This window comes from Cupressus sempervirens, chromosome 7 (genome assembly GCF_028749045.1).
Source record: "Cupressus sempervirens isolate cs-2001-9-10 chromosome 7, ASM2874904v1, whole genome shotgun sequence".
NCBI classification, from domain to species: Eukaryota; Viridiplantae; Streptophyta; class Pinopsida; order Cupressales; family Cupressaceae; genus Cupressus; species Cupressus sempervirens.
In genome coordinates, this window is record NC_143124.1 from 775,667,765 (window position 1) to 775,685,845 (window position 18,081).

Sequence of the window (18,081 nt, forward strand, 5' to 3'; positions counted from 1 at the left end):
GCAACAATTTGATCTTCACCGTTTCTCCTTTGACGAAGCCCATCTTAGAGAAAAATGGTGCAAGATTCTACTATGAGTCCTTTTCAGCCATCTATAAATCTATGATTCATAGCTCTTATCCTTCTGTAAATCTCTAGAGAAGAATCTTGACAACAAATCATTCATGGTGATGAACCAAAACAGTGGAAGAAACTAAACCTCTAAAGATGTTCTGAATGTTTAGTAATGAAAGAAGTATACTACAATTCAGAAGATTTGTTTTGAATGGAAGATTGGCCAAACTTTTTTAGAGCTCTGTTGTGATATAGAGACCGACTTCAAGAAATTTGACTAGGAAGGAGTTCCTTCCTGGTTGCTTCTTAAACTTCAAATAGAATACTATAATCTCCATTCCTTGAAGACAATGGATAATATGTTATTAAAAAATTAGTTTATGGACAAACATTAGTTAATGTTGGCTAATTCTTTCATTTAAAAAATTGTGTTTATGGGAGGATCTAAAAGAAACACCACTTTTATGAAGATACTAGATAAGGTGCTTATTTGAAAAATTTAAAACTAATAATAACAATATCTACATAGTTTGTAGTCGAAAACAACAAAAAAATATGGAAAAAAATCACTACGTTTTCATGAATCTGGAAAAATAAATAAATTTGACTTTGTTTTGTCTTTAATCCAATTTGGATGGAGATAAGCCCGTCCCAAAATTTTTAAAGGGAATTAAATTTAAATACATTTTATTGAATATATTCTTACTGGAATATTTTGAAGTTTTTTTTTTTTTTCAAAAATTTATAAAGTTTATACTATTTTAAAAAATAATTCAAATATTCATGTATATAGAGATTACAGTTGTTAAAGACTAGAAATTGCTAAAAAAATCGTAATAAATATGTTAATTAAATAATTTAATTTTATTATCATTATTAATTTTTTTAAAAATAATAATTAAATAATTTAAATTTATCATTAAGAGGAACCTAGAAATTAAAGTTCATATTTTTTGCTTTTAGTTGTATTAAAACTAAAAATATCACTCTCTACTCATGCAAATATATTTTTAGAATTATAGTAGAAATATAGATAGTTTATAAGATTTAGACTAATATTTGAACTAGACTCATTAATGTCTACAATGGTAATTATAAATGAGAGTGTTAAAACATCCTCACAACAAATTTCCAAAATTTTCATACTTCTATAAAAAATTTAAAATATATTAAGAAAATATAATATAATTATTTTTTAGTTAAGAAATGGAACTATTATTCTAATGTCAAATATTAAAGTTAAAAATAAAAAGCTGAAATTTTGAATACCATATTAAAAGTTACAAGTAAAATTAAAATAAGGAACATAAAAATAAAATGAAATCTATTAAAAATGTAAAAGGTCAATTATTTGTTAATGACTTATTTAATTCTTCTCTATATGTATATACTTAAAAACATAAATTAAATGAATAAAAACATAAAAAACATTCTTTTGGAGGATGAGTATAATTTAACAAACATTTCATTAAAGGAGGAGGAGGATGAAACAAACAATGATGAAGAAGAAGAGAAATAAGAAGACAAAGAGGATGTGGACGAGGAGGAGGAGGAGAAGTAGGAGGAGGAGGAGGAGGAGAGAAAGAAGAAGGAGAGGAGGAGACAGACAAAGGTGAAGAAGAAGAGAAATAAGAAGACAAAGAAGAAGAGGGAGAGGGAGAGGGAGAGGAGGATAAAAAATATTCTTTTGGGGGATAAATATAAATTAACAAACATCTCATTAAAGGAGGAGGAGGAGTGAAAGCAAAAGGAGAGGAGAAGGAGGAGGAGACAAACAAAGATGAAGGCAAAGAGAAATAAGAAGACAAAGAAGAAGATGAAGAGGAGGAGGAGGAGGAGGAGGAGGAGAGAAAGAAGAAGGGGGGAGGGGGATGGGGAGGAGGAGGAGGAGGAGATAGACAAAAATGAAGAAGACGAGAAATAAGAACACAAAGAATAAGAGGAAGAGGAAGACGACAAGTGGGACAATGATGGTGAGGAGGAGATGGAGAAGGCACATGAATTATTTGATATAATGTTACAACACAAATCTCATCTCATGGAATGTGATGATTGAATAATATGCATGAAACACATTTGTAGGTAAGACTTAAGAAACTTTCAACCTAATGCATCCAGCGACAATACGACACAATAGGTGAGTGAGAACAAAAAATATAGGGATGAAATAGATTTATTGAAAAAGATTCAAAAATTGCAAGCAAGAGGAGTTGAGAATGGTTAGGCAAAAAGTTGGAGAAGATTGAATGATGTGAGATGAGGAATACTAGGATACTAGTATAAGAAACTATGTGATGAACATATAATTTGACACGTTTATATACTTCCACACATAACATTTTCATGGTCTATTAAATATCATATTTTAACGTTTGTGGAATAGACTTAATAAGAGATATTATCATATATGAATAGAGATCATTAATTTTCTTATGGGAACTACTACAGTTCACCACCAAATATTAATTATAACATTTTAACCTTTGTGAAAAAGATACTTTAATAAGGGATATTAGAAGATATGAATTACGATAATTAAATTTCTTGTCAAAACTACTACAGGTCACCACCAAAAGGAATTCAACATGTCTTCTCAAGAAATCCCATAAAAATTTAAAAATTTAGAATTGAAATAGAACTATCAATATTTTATGTAGGAATTCACATGACTGAGAAGATGATTAAAAAGAGTGTTTCTAGTGAATTAATTCAAATGACTAATAAGATGATTAAAAAGAGTTTTTTTAGAGCAGGTTTATAGCTATACTAAAATTGCACAGAAAGGTTTTGATTTGCTACCTTGCTCCTTAAGAGCCCCATCTCGTCATGTTAGTAGTAGACACTATTTTGTGTCATGTTTTTAGTAGTCAATAATGCAATTATTTAGTTATTTTAAAAAAAACTTATGGAGAAATAGTTTGGTGAATAGGAGAAGACTGTTGCATCAAACTTCAATTAATTGAATTGAAACAAAACTATGAGAGAGTTATCTGGACTAAGTTTATAGCTTTGCTAGAATTGCACAGAATGGATAGTTTTGGTTTTACAATCAGCTTGATCCTTGGACCTTTAGAGTACAAGTGCTAGTTAATAATTAATCTCCACAAATAATAAATAGTTCAGACTTTTGCCTACACCTATATATTAAATTTATTTTGTCGAACCCCGCAATGGAAAATGTAACCCGGGTTATTTCATTCACGATAGACGCACCGTGGTTAAACTAGGGAGAGGGTCGAAAGAAAAATTCAATTCGTATTGCATCAGTCAGGGTAGCGGCGGACGAGCTGTTGGTGCACAAGACCATCGAGCAGAACACTAACCAAAATAAAACCTTCTCTGATCCAGGCAAAATAATAAGAAGACATCAATCAGAGGACATGGGCAAACAGAAGGGCGATGGAGCTCGCAGTAAAAATCGTCCATCCAGCAGCAAGTAAATAATACTTTTGTTCTCTTTTTATTTATCTCTTTCAACAAACGAATGCAAATCCTTTATCTCCGTCAAATTTCGACAAGAGTATTGTTCATATCAATGCACGCTAGAAGGATGAATATCGACAAGAGTATTGTGAATTATTAACATTGAGATTACTATTGCTTCTTCTTCTTCTTTTATTTCGCATTTTATTCAAAATCCTGGACAAAGAACCGTAAATTGTTTTCACACACTCAATCAACATAAATTGAAAAGAAAAGGTTCGGATTTTATATTGCTTTTAGGTACCTTGCGGTGTAGAGAAACAAACGAAAATGGAATTGAAGGTTTTTCTGGGTCTAATTAGGGTGATTAGGAATAAACAACAGACTTAACATGGCGTCATTTCTTCTTAACCTGTATTTTCCATTAAAGTTCAGTTCACTTCGTTAAAAATATGCTGAGATTTATAGTCATGCTAGTTTGCGTGTTATCGTTTTAACACTGTTGAAGTTGATTTTTTTTGAAATTTTATTACAAAGCATTATTCTTTTTCAAATTTACGCTGTTCCCGGAATCTTTTTTTTTTTTTGTTAAGACTGCAGGAGTCGGTGCAACACGGCCCCCCTATAAACTGCAGTGCACCTGGTAAACTTTTTAACGTGACCGGTAGTGCTGGCGCGACACGCCCACTGGTACCATGAGGACGGTGGAGACTAGAACCCGTGACCAACCCCCTGCAACAGGGAAGATTTAGCCAACCGAGCTAGGGCCCCCGCCCTCTCTGTTCCCGGAATCTTGGTATCCTCAGTTTATCACATTTATTAGCCAACGTCTCCCTACTGCATTTGGGTAGCCTGGTCCTCAAGCAGGCATTTGGTATGGTTGTCTTGTTACCCATACAGTTTACCGCATATATTAGCCAGCATCTCTCCACTGCAATAAGGCAGCCTGTCCTCCACCACGCATTTGGCAAGATTGCGTTCTTACGATTATGGCGTTCATTCGAGTGTGATAAAGGTTTACGGTTTTAAGAATGTGGTTGAAGCAAATCGCATATTGCATCATAGGCAGTCTGTAAACACACTCAAGATGTAACAGTAAAAAAACACTTTGTAGCATTCCAGTGTTAACATTATGAGAGATATGGGGATAACTCTAGGAAGAATAAGGTCATTTGGTGGGCTATGGGCACGACCCAGGGTACACTTGGGATTGTACTGCCTAGGGTGGTTGTGAAGCATGTATGTGGGTTCTGAATAATAGCTGGTTGCTCTTGGATGTGCAATAGCTATGAGGGCCAGGACTATTGAAATCTTTGTGGGGTGAGAATGAACATTGCATTCTTTAAGATAAGATTTGTAAACAACTTGATCTTAGAAGAAATTGGGAATATTATGTCTGAGCATTTAATGAGAATATGAATGAATTGTGTGGTTGTGTTGTTCAATTTACTACATTAATTTTTTACTTAGGAATTTTTATTATGTTAATCTTGGGAAGGCCTGATGATCACTTTTTGCCTTATTGTTCTTCATGAATGCAGCGGTTTCCCTTGGCCCAGACATGTTCTTGACCCTTGAGAAACTTGTGCCCCAGCAAACCTTTCACTAAAATTGAACTCCTTATTTAGGCCCCGTTCGTTATGATCATCTTAAGGCACTTCATATTAAGTTTCAGTTTGACCAAGAATTTATGTGTTAATTGGTAGTAATTTCTATTATATTACTGATTGAAGCAAAATATAATAGTCTTTCTTTATTTAATGAATTCTGTGAATGGAACTTTAGATATTTCTTCTAGCAGCACAAACTATCTTTTAGGCTGACTTGACATCAGTGCCTATCAGAAATCTATGGTAAGCAGCAGGTACACCAGAATTTTCTATGAGAAATTTATTTTTAATGATCAAAATCAATTGACTTTTAATTTGGTTTAGTTTGAACCTCAAACTAATTCTATGATATGCAGTTCGCAGACCATAATGTTTTCTATATCATTTAAATAATCAGAGTTGAGTGACCTTTAAATTGATTTAAGGTTTTATACAATGCTGTAGTGATAGGAAGCATAAAATGGTCTTAATATAGATCACATTTGTCATAAATAGACCAACATCCTTGCAGCGCTTTTCCAGATTTACAAATGGTGTGCCCTGACCATTCAGCACAGAAAAGAGTGGGCACATGTTGTTAACTGAATTGATGAATAAAGGGAAGTAACTATGAGCCTAACAAGCTTTCGTTTTAAATTTTCAGCTTTGCTGCTTCTCTCCTACAGTCAGGGGCGACCAGTGTTGGATTTGGAGGTTATGTTGGAAGTTCTCGTGTTGACACGACCTTAACCAAGGAGTCAAATGCTCTGCTGGTAAGCACGTGCTGCATTAGTTTTGACGTGTCAGCTTTCTTTTTCTTATGTGATGCTTTAGTGCAGTAACTTTAGCAATTTGGAAATCTGATTAGTTATTTTTTATTCAATTCCTGTTGAAAAGCCCAAAGTTTGGATTTTCCTACGAAAGATATAAAATAATTACTGAACTTTTGTTATGTTTGTGCCAGGCTTAATGTTTTATTTATTTGTTTATTAAAGACAGACTTAAAGATCAGGGCTGGTAACTTTTTGCATTGTCAATAACTAAGCAGGGTTCAATTGAATTGTTTTGTGAATAAATAGTGTTTACCATTAGAGTTGCTCCAGTGAGGCTCTTTATGTTGTTGTGAGACCTTTTACAGTTCAATTCTGCTGATCTCCTTTGCCACCAGGCTCTAAGGCCCTGCGTGTAAACATGGATCTTTATTTTTGTTGGGAGTGATCTCTCTCTTGGGAAATTCTTGCGTGTATAAACTTGAATCTGCAGGGTAATAAAACATCTTACTAAAATTTAAAAATTCTCTACTGGTTTTGCATGCTAGTGAATATGTAAAGCACGAAATTTTAAAATGATAAGGTGGACAATACTATTGGTAAATGAATGCTTTTGATTTGATACTAGACCTATTGGAGTGGTGTGGCAGGGTATACTATGGTTTTTTTACTTAAAAAGTCTGAAGTTATAGGGACAATATATGGTTAATAGTTTTAGTTGCAATCTAACATTATTTATAAATATCTACCTCTTAGATGTACAATCAATTACAAGGAAAGGATCCTAGAAAGACAAAAATTGTGCCACGCCCATATAACTTAATGGCAAACATTATAATCCATAGCCACCTACACATATCATTTGTTTCTACTAAGTTAACCTGTCATGTTTTTTTGATAATTTATGGAGGGATTCTGTTGGGGTTCTCACCCATGGAAAAACTGAACCAAATATACTAGATGATAATAGAAAATGGAGCCAAATTCAACAACCAAAAACTAGGCTGAAATAGAATCCAAAATTAGGCAGGAGAATAAGCAACCAGAAACAGTCTGAGGAAGAAGGGTCAACTAGATATTCATCACCTAAAAGATCTAGGGTAGGTTTGATATGCTACAGTCATCTAGTCAACCACTGCCTCAAGGGGAGGAAGCCGATTGAGGAAGCAATGCCACCCAAATGTTTTTGCCTGTAGAAGTCAGAGAACCATAATCAGCTAGTTGTGGAAAGCTTACACCATGATACACCAACTTATGATGAATGGAGTAATGGGGGATGCCATATCCCATTTGCTAGACAGTAAGAGCAGTAGTAACCTCTACAATGCCATAGGAGTGGGTAGCCAAGAGGTACTGCAGAGTAAGGTGTAACATTAAAGTGAAACATCTCAAATCCATAAGATTATGATAATCTGCCGAGATTACCTTGTTTAGCTCACAAATATCACCCTTGAAAGCTAATGGTGAAAGAGATTCCTTTGGGAGTAGGAACTGCGCATAGCCTTGCTTATTGTCGGAATCTCTAGCTCCATCTGTCGAAGAAGGCATTTCATTAAATTCAAAGAGTTTGGAGCCAAACAAATAAAAGTAGGTCAAGGGATGTTACAAAACAATGCTGTGGAGGAATAGATCATGGGGTTTTGAACTTTCCTCTTATGGGCCATTAGGACTGGAGCCCAGATTAAACCACAGAAGACAACTGCAAAGCTTGAATGAATCAACAACCTTGCATGATGGCAAAGAGGAAACGACCTCGAAGTGAAGTTCCACATACCAATATTTTACCTCTTGGAGATATCTGCCTCACAACAATTATGGCACAAGGCAACCTGCAATTCATGAAAACCATATTATTGAAAATTTGCGGGTGATGAGCACACTGTTTGTGAAGGATAAGTGGAAGATATCATAGCTTGGCTATACTGGTTGTGGCTCACCTAAGCATCTTATCCCCACAAAGGGGAAAGACTCAAAGGGACTCGTCCAAAATTATCTTTTCTTTTGAAATCTTCCCAAACTTCAATAAACCACCAAACATGAAAAGGAGCTAGGTCAACATGATAAAAAAATCTGCCATTTGGTTACATTCATGGAAGCAGTCAATGAAAAAAATAACTCCTTAAAACCATCACAAATAACAACAGCTACGTCCAGATATGATTTCACATTCCATTTGGAACAATCTCTATTGGTCAACCTTAGAATAACAACTGAAGAATCACCTTTTACAGTTACTTTCTTACAACCTAGCTCTTGAGCTATGTTGAGACCACCTACAACAATCAACCATTCTGCCTCATTGTTTGACACACATTAAAAACGAATCTCCTTTGACAAAAATTCCTTGATCATGCCTAAAACGTATCCTTGTCCCTGCCGAGCTAGGGTCCCCCTTTGTACCACCATCGCAGTTAATTTTAAGGAATACACTAGGTGGCTTTGTCTAATGATCTTTTTCCTGAACTTTTTTTATAAGCACCTAACCCATAAATGGGGAAAAGTAAACTTAAAATGCAAATAGTTCATTACAGTTAAAATTTGGGATCATTCATAAAATTCTTTTAACATACCAATCGTATGTGCTGTGTAGTTTTCCAATTTTCTATATTATTAAGGTCTACCTGTTGGACTAACCACCAACATTCCCGTTTGAGATTCGTGACGTGGATTAATTGCCTCCTGTGTTCTATAAGTCTAGTGGCTGTATCGAGCATTGACAGGTTGATCTTTTGGTACAATGACAACTCTAGCTTGTAACAAGTGGTATCAGAGCTTGGTCACAGTTTCAAATCTCCTCGGGTAATGCTGAGGGGGGATTGTTGCACTAACCGCCAACGTTCCCCTTCGAGATTTGTAACATGGCTTAACTGCCTCCTGTGTTCTATAAGTCTAGTGGTTGTATTGAGCATTGACATGTGGATCTTTGTGCAACGACAACTCTAGGTTGTAACACTAGCTGTCATAGTATGTCAATACATGAAACAAGATGAATTGGTTACCATGATTAAGTTTGAAGCTTGAATAGTTCAAAGCTGGGAAGGATTTGTTCAGTTGTATTTTACTTAAGAAAACTTACAGTAACCTGCTTGGCATGCTTCTGTAACAGTTTCAGTTTGGGTTATCAGAAAGAAGAATAAAAATGTGCCGCACATCTTCATAGAACATGTTTCTTCCATCACAAATGTGCTAAAAAGAGTAACCATTTAAGTGGAGCTACATGTCATTGTTTTATTTCCAGCTGTATTTTAGAAAGGGCAATGAAACTAGTATGCTTCAAAACAATGACAAATGATTGGTTGTTTGGATGTATGCATGTGAGAACTTGGCTTGATAAGCTATACGTGTTTCTTTTATAAATTACCATATCAAATTTAGCGGAGAGGACCTTTTTCTTGAGTAACTAGGATCGCTTCTGCAAATGTAATAACACTGCCATGGTATTGATGTGTTCCAATTGCAAATTAGACTGACTTATAAATATGAGAGGAGACATGTCTTTATGGTTAACCATCATTAATTAACAATTATATATATATATATATATACTATATATATTATACATATATATTATGTTATATATAATATATATATTATATATGTATTATGTTATATAAGTTGATGTAAGAGTATTTGTCTAATTGATGATTTACCAACAACAATTTATTTCATGATCGAATCAATCTAACTGAAGCTACAATCTTAACACTTCCTCTTAGCTAGGGAGGACTGTTATAGAACACATTATGCTCTCAAGCATATGAAGAGATACCATCTCAATAAGATATTCTTGGAATGACATATTTAAGGATATCAACATATATCTATCAACTTAGATGTTATCTTTCAATATAATCCGAAGTATGTTTCAACAAGAAATATCAATCATATGATATCCATCATACCTGTATTCTTATGTGCACTAACATTAAATCCTTGATGCCTACCAATCAATATCTTAGAAAGATGTGTTATTTGATCTCTGACACCCCGGGACAACAACTGAATGTAGTCTATTAGATAACAGCGATGATATCAAGAATAACAACTTAATGTAGTCCATCATGATGAGTACCATGATCTTGAGGTAGGATTTGATCATCTCATAAACATAATAAACACTAGCATCAACATCATGATACCTACCAACAATTATATTATTATATATTCAAAAGGATATGAGTTATTTGATCTCTGACACACTGCGGGACAACAACTAAATGTTGTCAATCAGATAACAACATGATCTTTGTGACATCACCTTAATAAGTCTCCATTATGACAAGTATAATGACCTTTGACACACTCCGGGACATCAACTTAATGTATTCTGTCATGATACGTTTGTTATCATGATAATGGAGCAAGAACACAAGAGCAACAAATATAGTGAAGAACTGGGTATGATCATAAAGTATCAAATAGCTTGTGATATCAGTATGTGGAGAAAATCAAACCTATGCATATATGTATGTAAATGTATATACATATACATATACATAAATGTATGTGTAAACCTGTTCCATATATTGATATCAATTTTATCATATCCAACTGAAGCCATTACTTTAACACTCCCTCTTAGCGAGGGAGGATATGATCAACTTCTTAATCTCATATTCGAGTTTGCATAAAAAACACTTATACACGATTATATACCTTTGAGAATATATACTATCTGATTTCTAGCAAATTCTGGGACACAACATAGTCGATCGGATAGTCAATCTTGGTCTCATGATTTCCGACTAGATTATCATGATTTAATTATTGTCATGCCTTCTGACATAGTCTGGGACAACAAGTTTAATGTAGTCTATATCATGACAATGGATCAAGAATACAACATAGCAACCACAATATCATGATTTCTGGCTCATTTTGGGACAACAATTTAATGTAGTTGATCATGTACATTTTGTTAACATGATTACTGGCACATTTGAGGACAACAACTTAATGAAGTCTATCATGATAACATGGTCAAGCTATTGGTAATATTGACACCTTACCATAACGACCTCACACATATATCAAATGAAAGATCGTCACCTTTCATGACATAACCACTCAATTCACTTCCTGTAGAATCATAACCACTTATATCCCTTGCATCAACACCACCTCAGCCTTAGCAATTTCCTAATGGAATGAGCAGCAATTGTTTCATAACCTGACCACCCGGACGAACTTTCTTTTTTGCCTTCGCCTCCGCCTCTAAAGATAGGGGCCTAGAATTGTAGGGGACTACCTAGTAATCTACCTTTGCATGCATGCATGCACTGGTGCCCCTGATCCATAGCAATAATCTGTTTAGGGAGAATTTTAGGGTAGGGGCCTAGAACATAGCAACATAATTCCCAACCTCCTTGTTCATTGGGATCTACCCTGGTTAAATCATCATTCATCTTGCCTCTGCTGGCTGAGAAATAGAATCACAACAATATCATGTAGTAACTCAAGTGATATCCACCATGAACCAAGTCAGAGGGTGGATCCACCATGGCTGTTCCTAGAGGGTGGAGCATGGATTTTCACCTCAAACTTCTCTCATAGAGGAGATTACATTACAAAGAATTTCACTTCAAACTTCTCTTTTATAGAAAAGAGATCATTAACAAGGGATTACATCGCAAAAATCTCCCTCTGAACAACTATCCTAGGAAGTCAGGTCCTCTAGTTACTCCCTTAGAGGCTCTCTTCGCCCAAGGATGCTTGTCGGACTCCCTTTGAATTTGATAGTTGTTCATAGCCTAGTTGGTAGAACAAACATTAAACCAACTGTGACTTTTTGGTGATAAGTCGTTATTTCCTCATGATGTACATAGGAGTAGGCCCATCAAAATCATATAGTCATACACATGTATTTTTAAACTTCCTCTAATTATCAATCTTCTGAGCTCCTACGTTGCCTTTGAAGAAGTGTCAGATTCCCTCTTAATACAGAAGGGTACTTATAATCTCAATCATCACGAATATTTGCTTCAAGAACCTCACTTTATCCAGCCTGATCATCAAATGACTAATGAATTCTAAATCAAAAATTTCTTTGGATCTACTGTCATACGATTGAGTCCGCACAATATTTGGTAGCATGTGTAAAGAACCAACCTTCTTTTCCTGCAAGAACATCCTAAGACATAAAGGAAAAGATCAAGGCAAATAACTCTTATATTATGCTTAGAATTACAATTAAGAGAGAGACTACAATGAGTAGATAAATTAAAAACTCAAGGATAATAAATACTGATCTGCACATCGACATCCTTGATACAAATTTCTCTTATGAGGGTCCATGTGCAACAAATCAGAGAATGTCTCCATATAAGCATTTGTCAAACAATGGGAATAAAACATTGACTAATATTCCCCCCCACAAAGTAAAATTCCCACTCATTCCATTTGACTATCATTCATGAATTATATCTACCTCTAACTTTGTTATTCATCAACCTCTATGTATGAAGTGACCATCAAATTCCTCAATTACCCAATCAGTCTAAAGTATTTGCAGATATAAATTCTTTTCTCTCAGCAAGATATATCACATCTAATTATCCTATTCCAAATTTAATTCCATTGTCTTCTTGTACGTTCTTGACATCTATTTCCTTCCATCTCTTGTAGTCAAAAGATAATGTGCTTCAAACAGTATTTCATCCCCTTTAGCAACAGACCCTTCAATTGGATTTTGCCTGGTCCTCATAAGAATTAGTGTAGAGAGTCTTCCTTGACAACTTTGTATTTGAACAAGTATCTCACAAGAATTTAAGATTTGCCAGCTTCTCAGGTTAATATACCCTCAAAGATGTCAAATCTCCATGGTCAATAGGACGATTAAACCTTTACATGAAACTTAGCCTAAAGATCACCCATCCTCAAGTTATTGTAATTTCCCTCCACTAAATGAACCTTTATTTTGGTTTTCGGCATTATATTATAACACAACATTTATCAAAAGTTATCTTCACTTATATCAGTGCCATGTTCCAAGCACTCTATTTGAATAGCCAAGTCTAGATCCACATTTTGTGTCTTTATTAGTCAGGGCAATTTCAAATAAGGATAGACATATCTGACCTTGTATTCATTGCTCGCAGATCATATATTCATCATATCTAATTTAATTCTAATTCCTTTGGCATGTTTGTTTATATCCTTTCACCTTTATTATTATTTGCATCTTCTTTTTATCCATATTCTCAAATTGAAGAGTGTTTCCATATGGGAGACATCCTTTGTCCCTTCATAATCATTGCATCCATTTAGTAGTTCGATGTTTCTTGCTCGACAATTGTGGTAACACTAAGAATTGAGTGATTTTAATCATATCATTTATCATTGTAGACTAAAACGTCTTCACGGTACTGACCCTATCTTTAGCCGTCAAGGTCATTCTCACCAACTTGTCTTGCCTAGGCCATACCCAACGTTACATGATGTTTGATCAAAGGTGAAATGTTTCTCTTGATATCTTCTTTAGAATATTAGTGAACTCTACTCCATTTAAGGCATCCAATCAGATGCCGTACTATCATTTTGGTGCAATTCTTAAATATAGGTTGCAATAGAAGCAATGGTCATTTCCATTTTGCTCGATTTGCATATGATATTTGTCATTTCCAATTTGCACAAGAGCTCTGATACCATGTTGAGTAACTAGGATCACTTCTGCAAATGTAATAAATTATGGATTGTCTCCTTTATAAGGTCTTATCTTCCTTTCGTAATGAGTTGCCTAAAAATTCTTCTTGCTTCAGATTGGTAATACTTGTCTATTCAATTAAATATCTAAGTTGTATTCTATTGAATGGCATGTACCCCTTAACACATATCATATAAGATATAGGAATTATCGAGCTTAATCATAGATGGCTTTATTCACTTCCGATATTGGAAAATTGACTCCATATCCGAACATGACTTCTTTTCGGCCTCTCTTTATCTCAAAAACCCATCTTCCCCAGCTTTGTGTTTCACGCCTCTTTACATGGGTGTCCTTTGCATATCACCATCACAATCTTAATTTGTACTGTGGCCTGAAGTTCAATCACACTTCTTCACCATTTCAATTTCGCTTGCCAATAGTCCACTCTTTAACGTCTGCTGTTCTCTAATTTTGTTAATGATTGATTGGTTACATTCTTTAGTGCTTGAAAGATTGATTCAGTGAAATATTGATTTGATTCGATTCCTCTTAATACAAAGTGAGTTAATCTCTCCTCCATTGTTCTGTTATTTAATACATCATCTTTTCTACTCCTTCGTAATTCCCTTCCCTTACATTGGATTGCTCTCCATTGCATTTGCTTATTATATTCTTATATATATTGAATCAAGATGTTTGTATTTGTATGCGGAAGTTACAAAATGCTAACAGCCCTCCCTGCCTTTTCACTCATTGATGCAGGAGCATCACCTCCACCATCAAATTTCATATAGTGAAATCGGGTCAAGACATGGTGATTTATTATTTTTATTGTAATGTATTCGACAAGGAATGGTATGATATTTGTAATTGAAATCATGAATAGACATAAGATAGGGGAACAGTTTGTAACCGCTAAGATAGACTTTAAATAGGCATCTTTTGTAATCAAAGGGGAGGTCGATTAGAAGCAATTGCGGAGTATAGTGAAAGTTAGGAAAATATTTGGGCTCTCTGGTTTCGAACCAGAGAGCCATTCTTAGTTGCAGTCATTTGAATCACGTGTATTCAGATTTGAATTTAATAGAAATGTATTTTTTTGAAGTTTTATGTGTTCCCTTTTGTTTTCTCTGTCATGAAGAGTAGAACGGTGATAAATGAATATATCGGGTTTGATGGATGATTCAGTTGTTATTGTGGTGGAAATATGTCCAAGGTTTGAGTGTTTTACATCATATTGGTATCAGAGCTCAGAAGATTCTGAGCGTGTAGATGGATAGAATCTACACTAGGCAGTGTTGGGTTGTTTTGGATTCTTGTTTTGAGGTTTGTGGTTGCAGAATGGTTCTGGTTCGCTCAGCTGCAATGGGTGGACAGGAGAGGTCTACCAAAGGATCGTAGGAGATGATCCAGGGCCAGAGAGGATGGTCCTTTGTGTGTCGCCAACAGATGGGAGAGAGGCACGATGGGACTCCTAGGTGAGGGACAAGAGGTTGTCATGCGGCATGGACGAGTGGATTGTGCAATGGCTAAGGCACCATTGGAGGCGACTAGCATAACTCCATTGATAGGAGTCAGTTAGAAGAGATAAAGAAAGCGAAGGAGGCATTAAAGCATTGATGGTGAAGAGGTGCAGATTTTCATCAATGCATTTCCATAAGAACATGGAAAGGTTTGAAGCTCGGGAGTATGATGCAGGAGCATCACCTCCACCATCAAATTTCATATAGTGAAATCGGGTCATGACATGGTGATTTATTATTTTTATTGTAATGTATTCGACAAGGAATGGTATGATATTTGTAACTGAAATCATGAATAGACATAAGATAGGGGAACGGTTTGTAACCGCCAAGATAGTCTTTAAATAGGCATCTTTTGTAATCAAAGGGGAGGTCGATTAGAAGCAGTTGTGAAATATAGTGAAAGTTAGGAAAATATTTGGGCTCTCTGGTTTCGAACCAGAGAGCCATTCTTAGTTGCAGTCATTTGAATCACATGTGTATTCAGATTTGAATTTAATGGAAATGTATTTTTCTGAAGTTTTATGTGTTCCCTTTTGTTTTCTCTGTCATGAAGAGTAGAAGGTGATAACTGAATATATCGGGTTTGATGGATGATTTAGTTGTTATTGTGGTGGAAATATGTCCAAGGTTTGAGTATTTTACATCACTCATCTAGTCAGTATGCCATTTTATTCTTATTTTTCTACATTTGCAGTTTGGCTTTGATACCATGTTGAGTAACTAGGATCGCTTCTGCAAATGTAATAACACTGCCATGGTATTGGTGTGTTCCAAATGCAGATTAGAATGACTTATAAATATGAGAGGAGGAGACATGTCCCATGAAGAGACATGTCTCTATGGTTAATCATCATTAGATAATAATAATATATTAACAATTATATATATATATATATATATATATATATATATATATATATATATATATATATATATATATATATATATATATATATAACCACATATATATTTATAAGTTGATGTAAGAGTATTTGTCTAAATGATGATTTACCAACAACAATGTATCTAATGATCGAATCAATCTGATTGAAGCTACAACATTAACACTTTTTGAATCTCATAGGTTTATCTACATTGGTCCATTACCACTAGTATGGAAACATTACATTTTGGTGTACAAGAAGACTTAGCTTATGCGAATTAGCAGTTCCATCTGATAAAAAAAGTTTAAAGCTCTTTTGTCCAGCCCAAATAGGGACAACTTGCAGGATGCAAATTTTCAATACACTGCTCACATATATATGGGCTAAGTCACAAGGTTCGAATTCAAATTCAAGTTCGTCGATCATAAAATTTAAATGAAATCTGGCAAGGGTAAAAGTTCGGAAAAAAAATTGGACATTAAATTTTAGTTATATATATTTATAATTTTTAAATATTATTAATATGTCCACAAAATTGTTAAAATAGTTTAACTAAATAACTCAATATTAGTTTAAAATTAAATAATATTATATTAAATTACAGTATTATATTAAAATTCATAAAATTTGGATGACATTTGGAAAGAGTTAAAATTTGCTGAAATTCGAATCAAAAGGATGAAATTCGGCGAATCCTGTGACTTGGTATATGGGCACATCCTAGAATACTGGTTTAGTTGGTCATGCATGTCCAGATGGTTGGAGAAATTGGTTTCCTTTCCAGTGATTACCCTAATGTTTGGTTAGATGCAATGGGAAAATTACTACAAGAACCAAGATACTGAAGGTAGCTTGCTTATTGTACATCCTGAGAGTTTTTCAAAAGCTTTATGTCTTGAAACATAGGTATATAAGAAAGTGTTTTTGTTGCTTTTGAGTGATGTAGGTGGATTAAATTTTACTGCACTTCTTTTTCTGATGGATTTCCTCCCTTGTGAATGCTTAGGATGTTGATGGTGAAGTTGCCCAGCATTTGCGCAGGCTCAGTAAGAAGGACCCTGTTACAAAGGTATGCTTTTTGTTTGTATTGATGAATGAAAATATATATTAATTACAGTCATAAGTGCCATGTGGATATTTATTTAACATGAATTTTTAACTACTGAGCGGACCTCTGTCATACAACATCATGATGGGTATCATCGTACATTTTGAGCCATTTTACGAACTATTAGTTGAAAGTTCGAGATAGGTTTAGTACAGAACTCATATGCTTGATGCACACTGAGTAATTTTGATTGGATATTCAGCTATTTCAGCAATGTTTTAGAAGTTGATCTCAGTTTTGTAATCCATGCTTAAGCTAGGGCTTATTATTTATGAGATGTTATGAATAAAAAATTGTTAGCCAGAAGTGTAATAAGCACAAGTTTGTTTTCACTTATCATTTGCTAATGAGTGATGCAAACTGAAAAGTAATTATTTTTGAAGATATATCATATAACATGGGCTCTGTTTGGATTTTGGTGTTCCAACACTATTTTTGACAGCTCTATGTGGTGGCCAAAATAGTAAGATAGCTACTATACCATTGCCACTGTGTTGCCACCTATTGTGTTTAAATAAAATAATGATCGAGATTCAACAACATGACATGACATCACATATACACCCAAAACCATAAATACACGACAGGTTATGAACTTCCACAATATGACCCAAATAGTAAAAGGTATATTCAAATCATAAATACTTTTAATTCTCAAGACTAAAATCCCACCCAGGGCATTACGTAATCAAATTAAAACCCCAATACAGACGAATACATTAACGTAGATGTTTGTTGTTAATGGTAAAATTCCCATTAAAAGTAGTTCTAACTAATTTAGACAACTAGCTTATATATATTTTATATATATAAAATAAGCCGAGAGATATCTTTCTCGAGGTGCCTATTTTCATAATCCCATAATTTTCACCATAATTTTCATCATCGCATATATATGTGAGTCTAAGAGGCATGAGGAAATGATTCGAGACTCTTGATCTGCCTCATTTTTCCTTCCGTTTCCTCTCTCTAATTTTCACAATTTTAATTATAATTATATTTAGTCTATTTTTATTTTATTTTTCTGATATGTAAATGAACGTCAACTTTTTTTCAAAATGGAAAATGTTTACATTGAAGATT

The 18,081-nt window shown here is 34.3% G+C and overlaps 1 protein-coding gene across 1 annotated transcript in view; it reads left to right on the forward strand.

The window, feature by feature from the left end:
* The first annotated feature begins 3,282 nt into the window (after positions 1–3,282).
* LOC149549620 (HEAT/U-box domain-containing protein) overlaps positions 3,283–18,081 on the forward strand; it is an 81,768-nt gene continuing 66,969 nt past the window's right edge. The window contains exons 1-3 of the mRNA XM_089792936.1: positions 3,283–3,489; positions 5,730–5,838; positions 16,897–16,959. Of these exons, the coding sequence (XP_089649062.1) occupies positions 3,434–3,489; positions 5,730–5,838; positions 16,897–16,959 (228 nt within the window). The 5' untranslated portion in view covers positions 3,283–3,433. The remainder of the gene's footprint in view (positions 3,490–5,729; positions 5,839–16,896; positions 16,960–18,081) is intronic.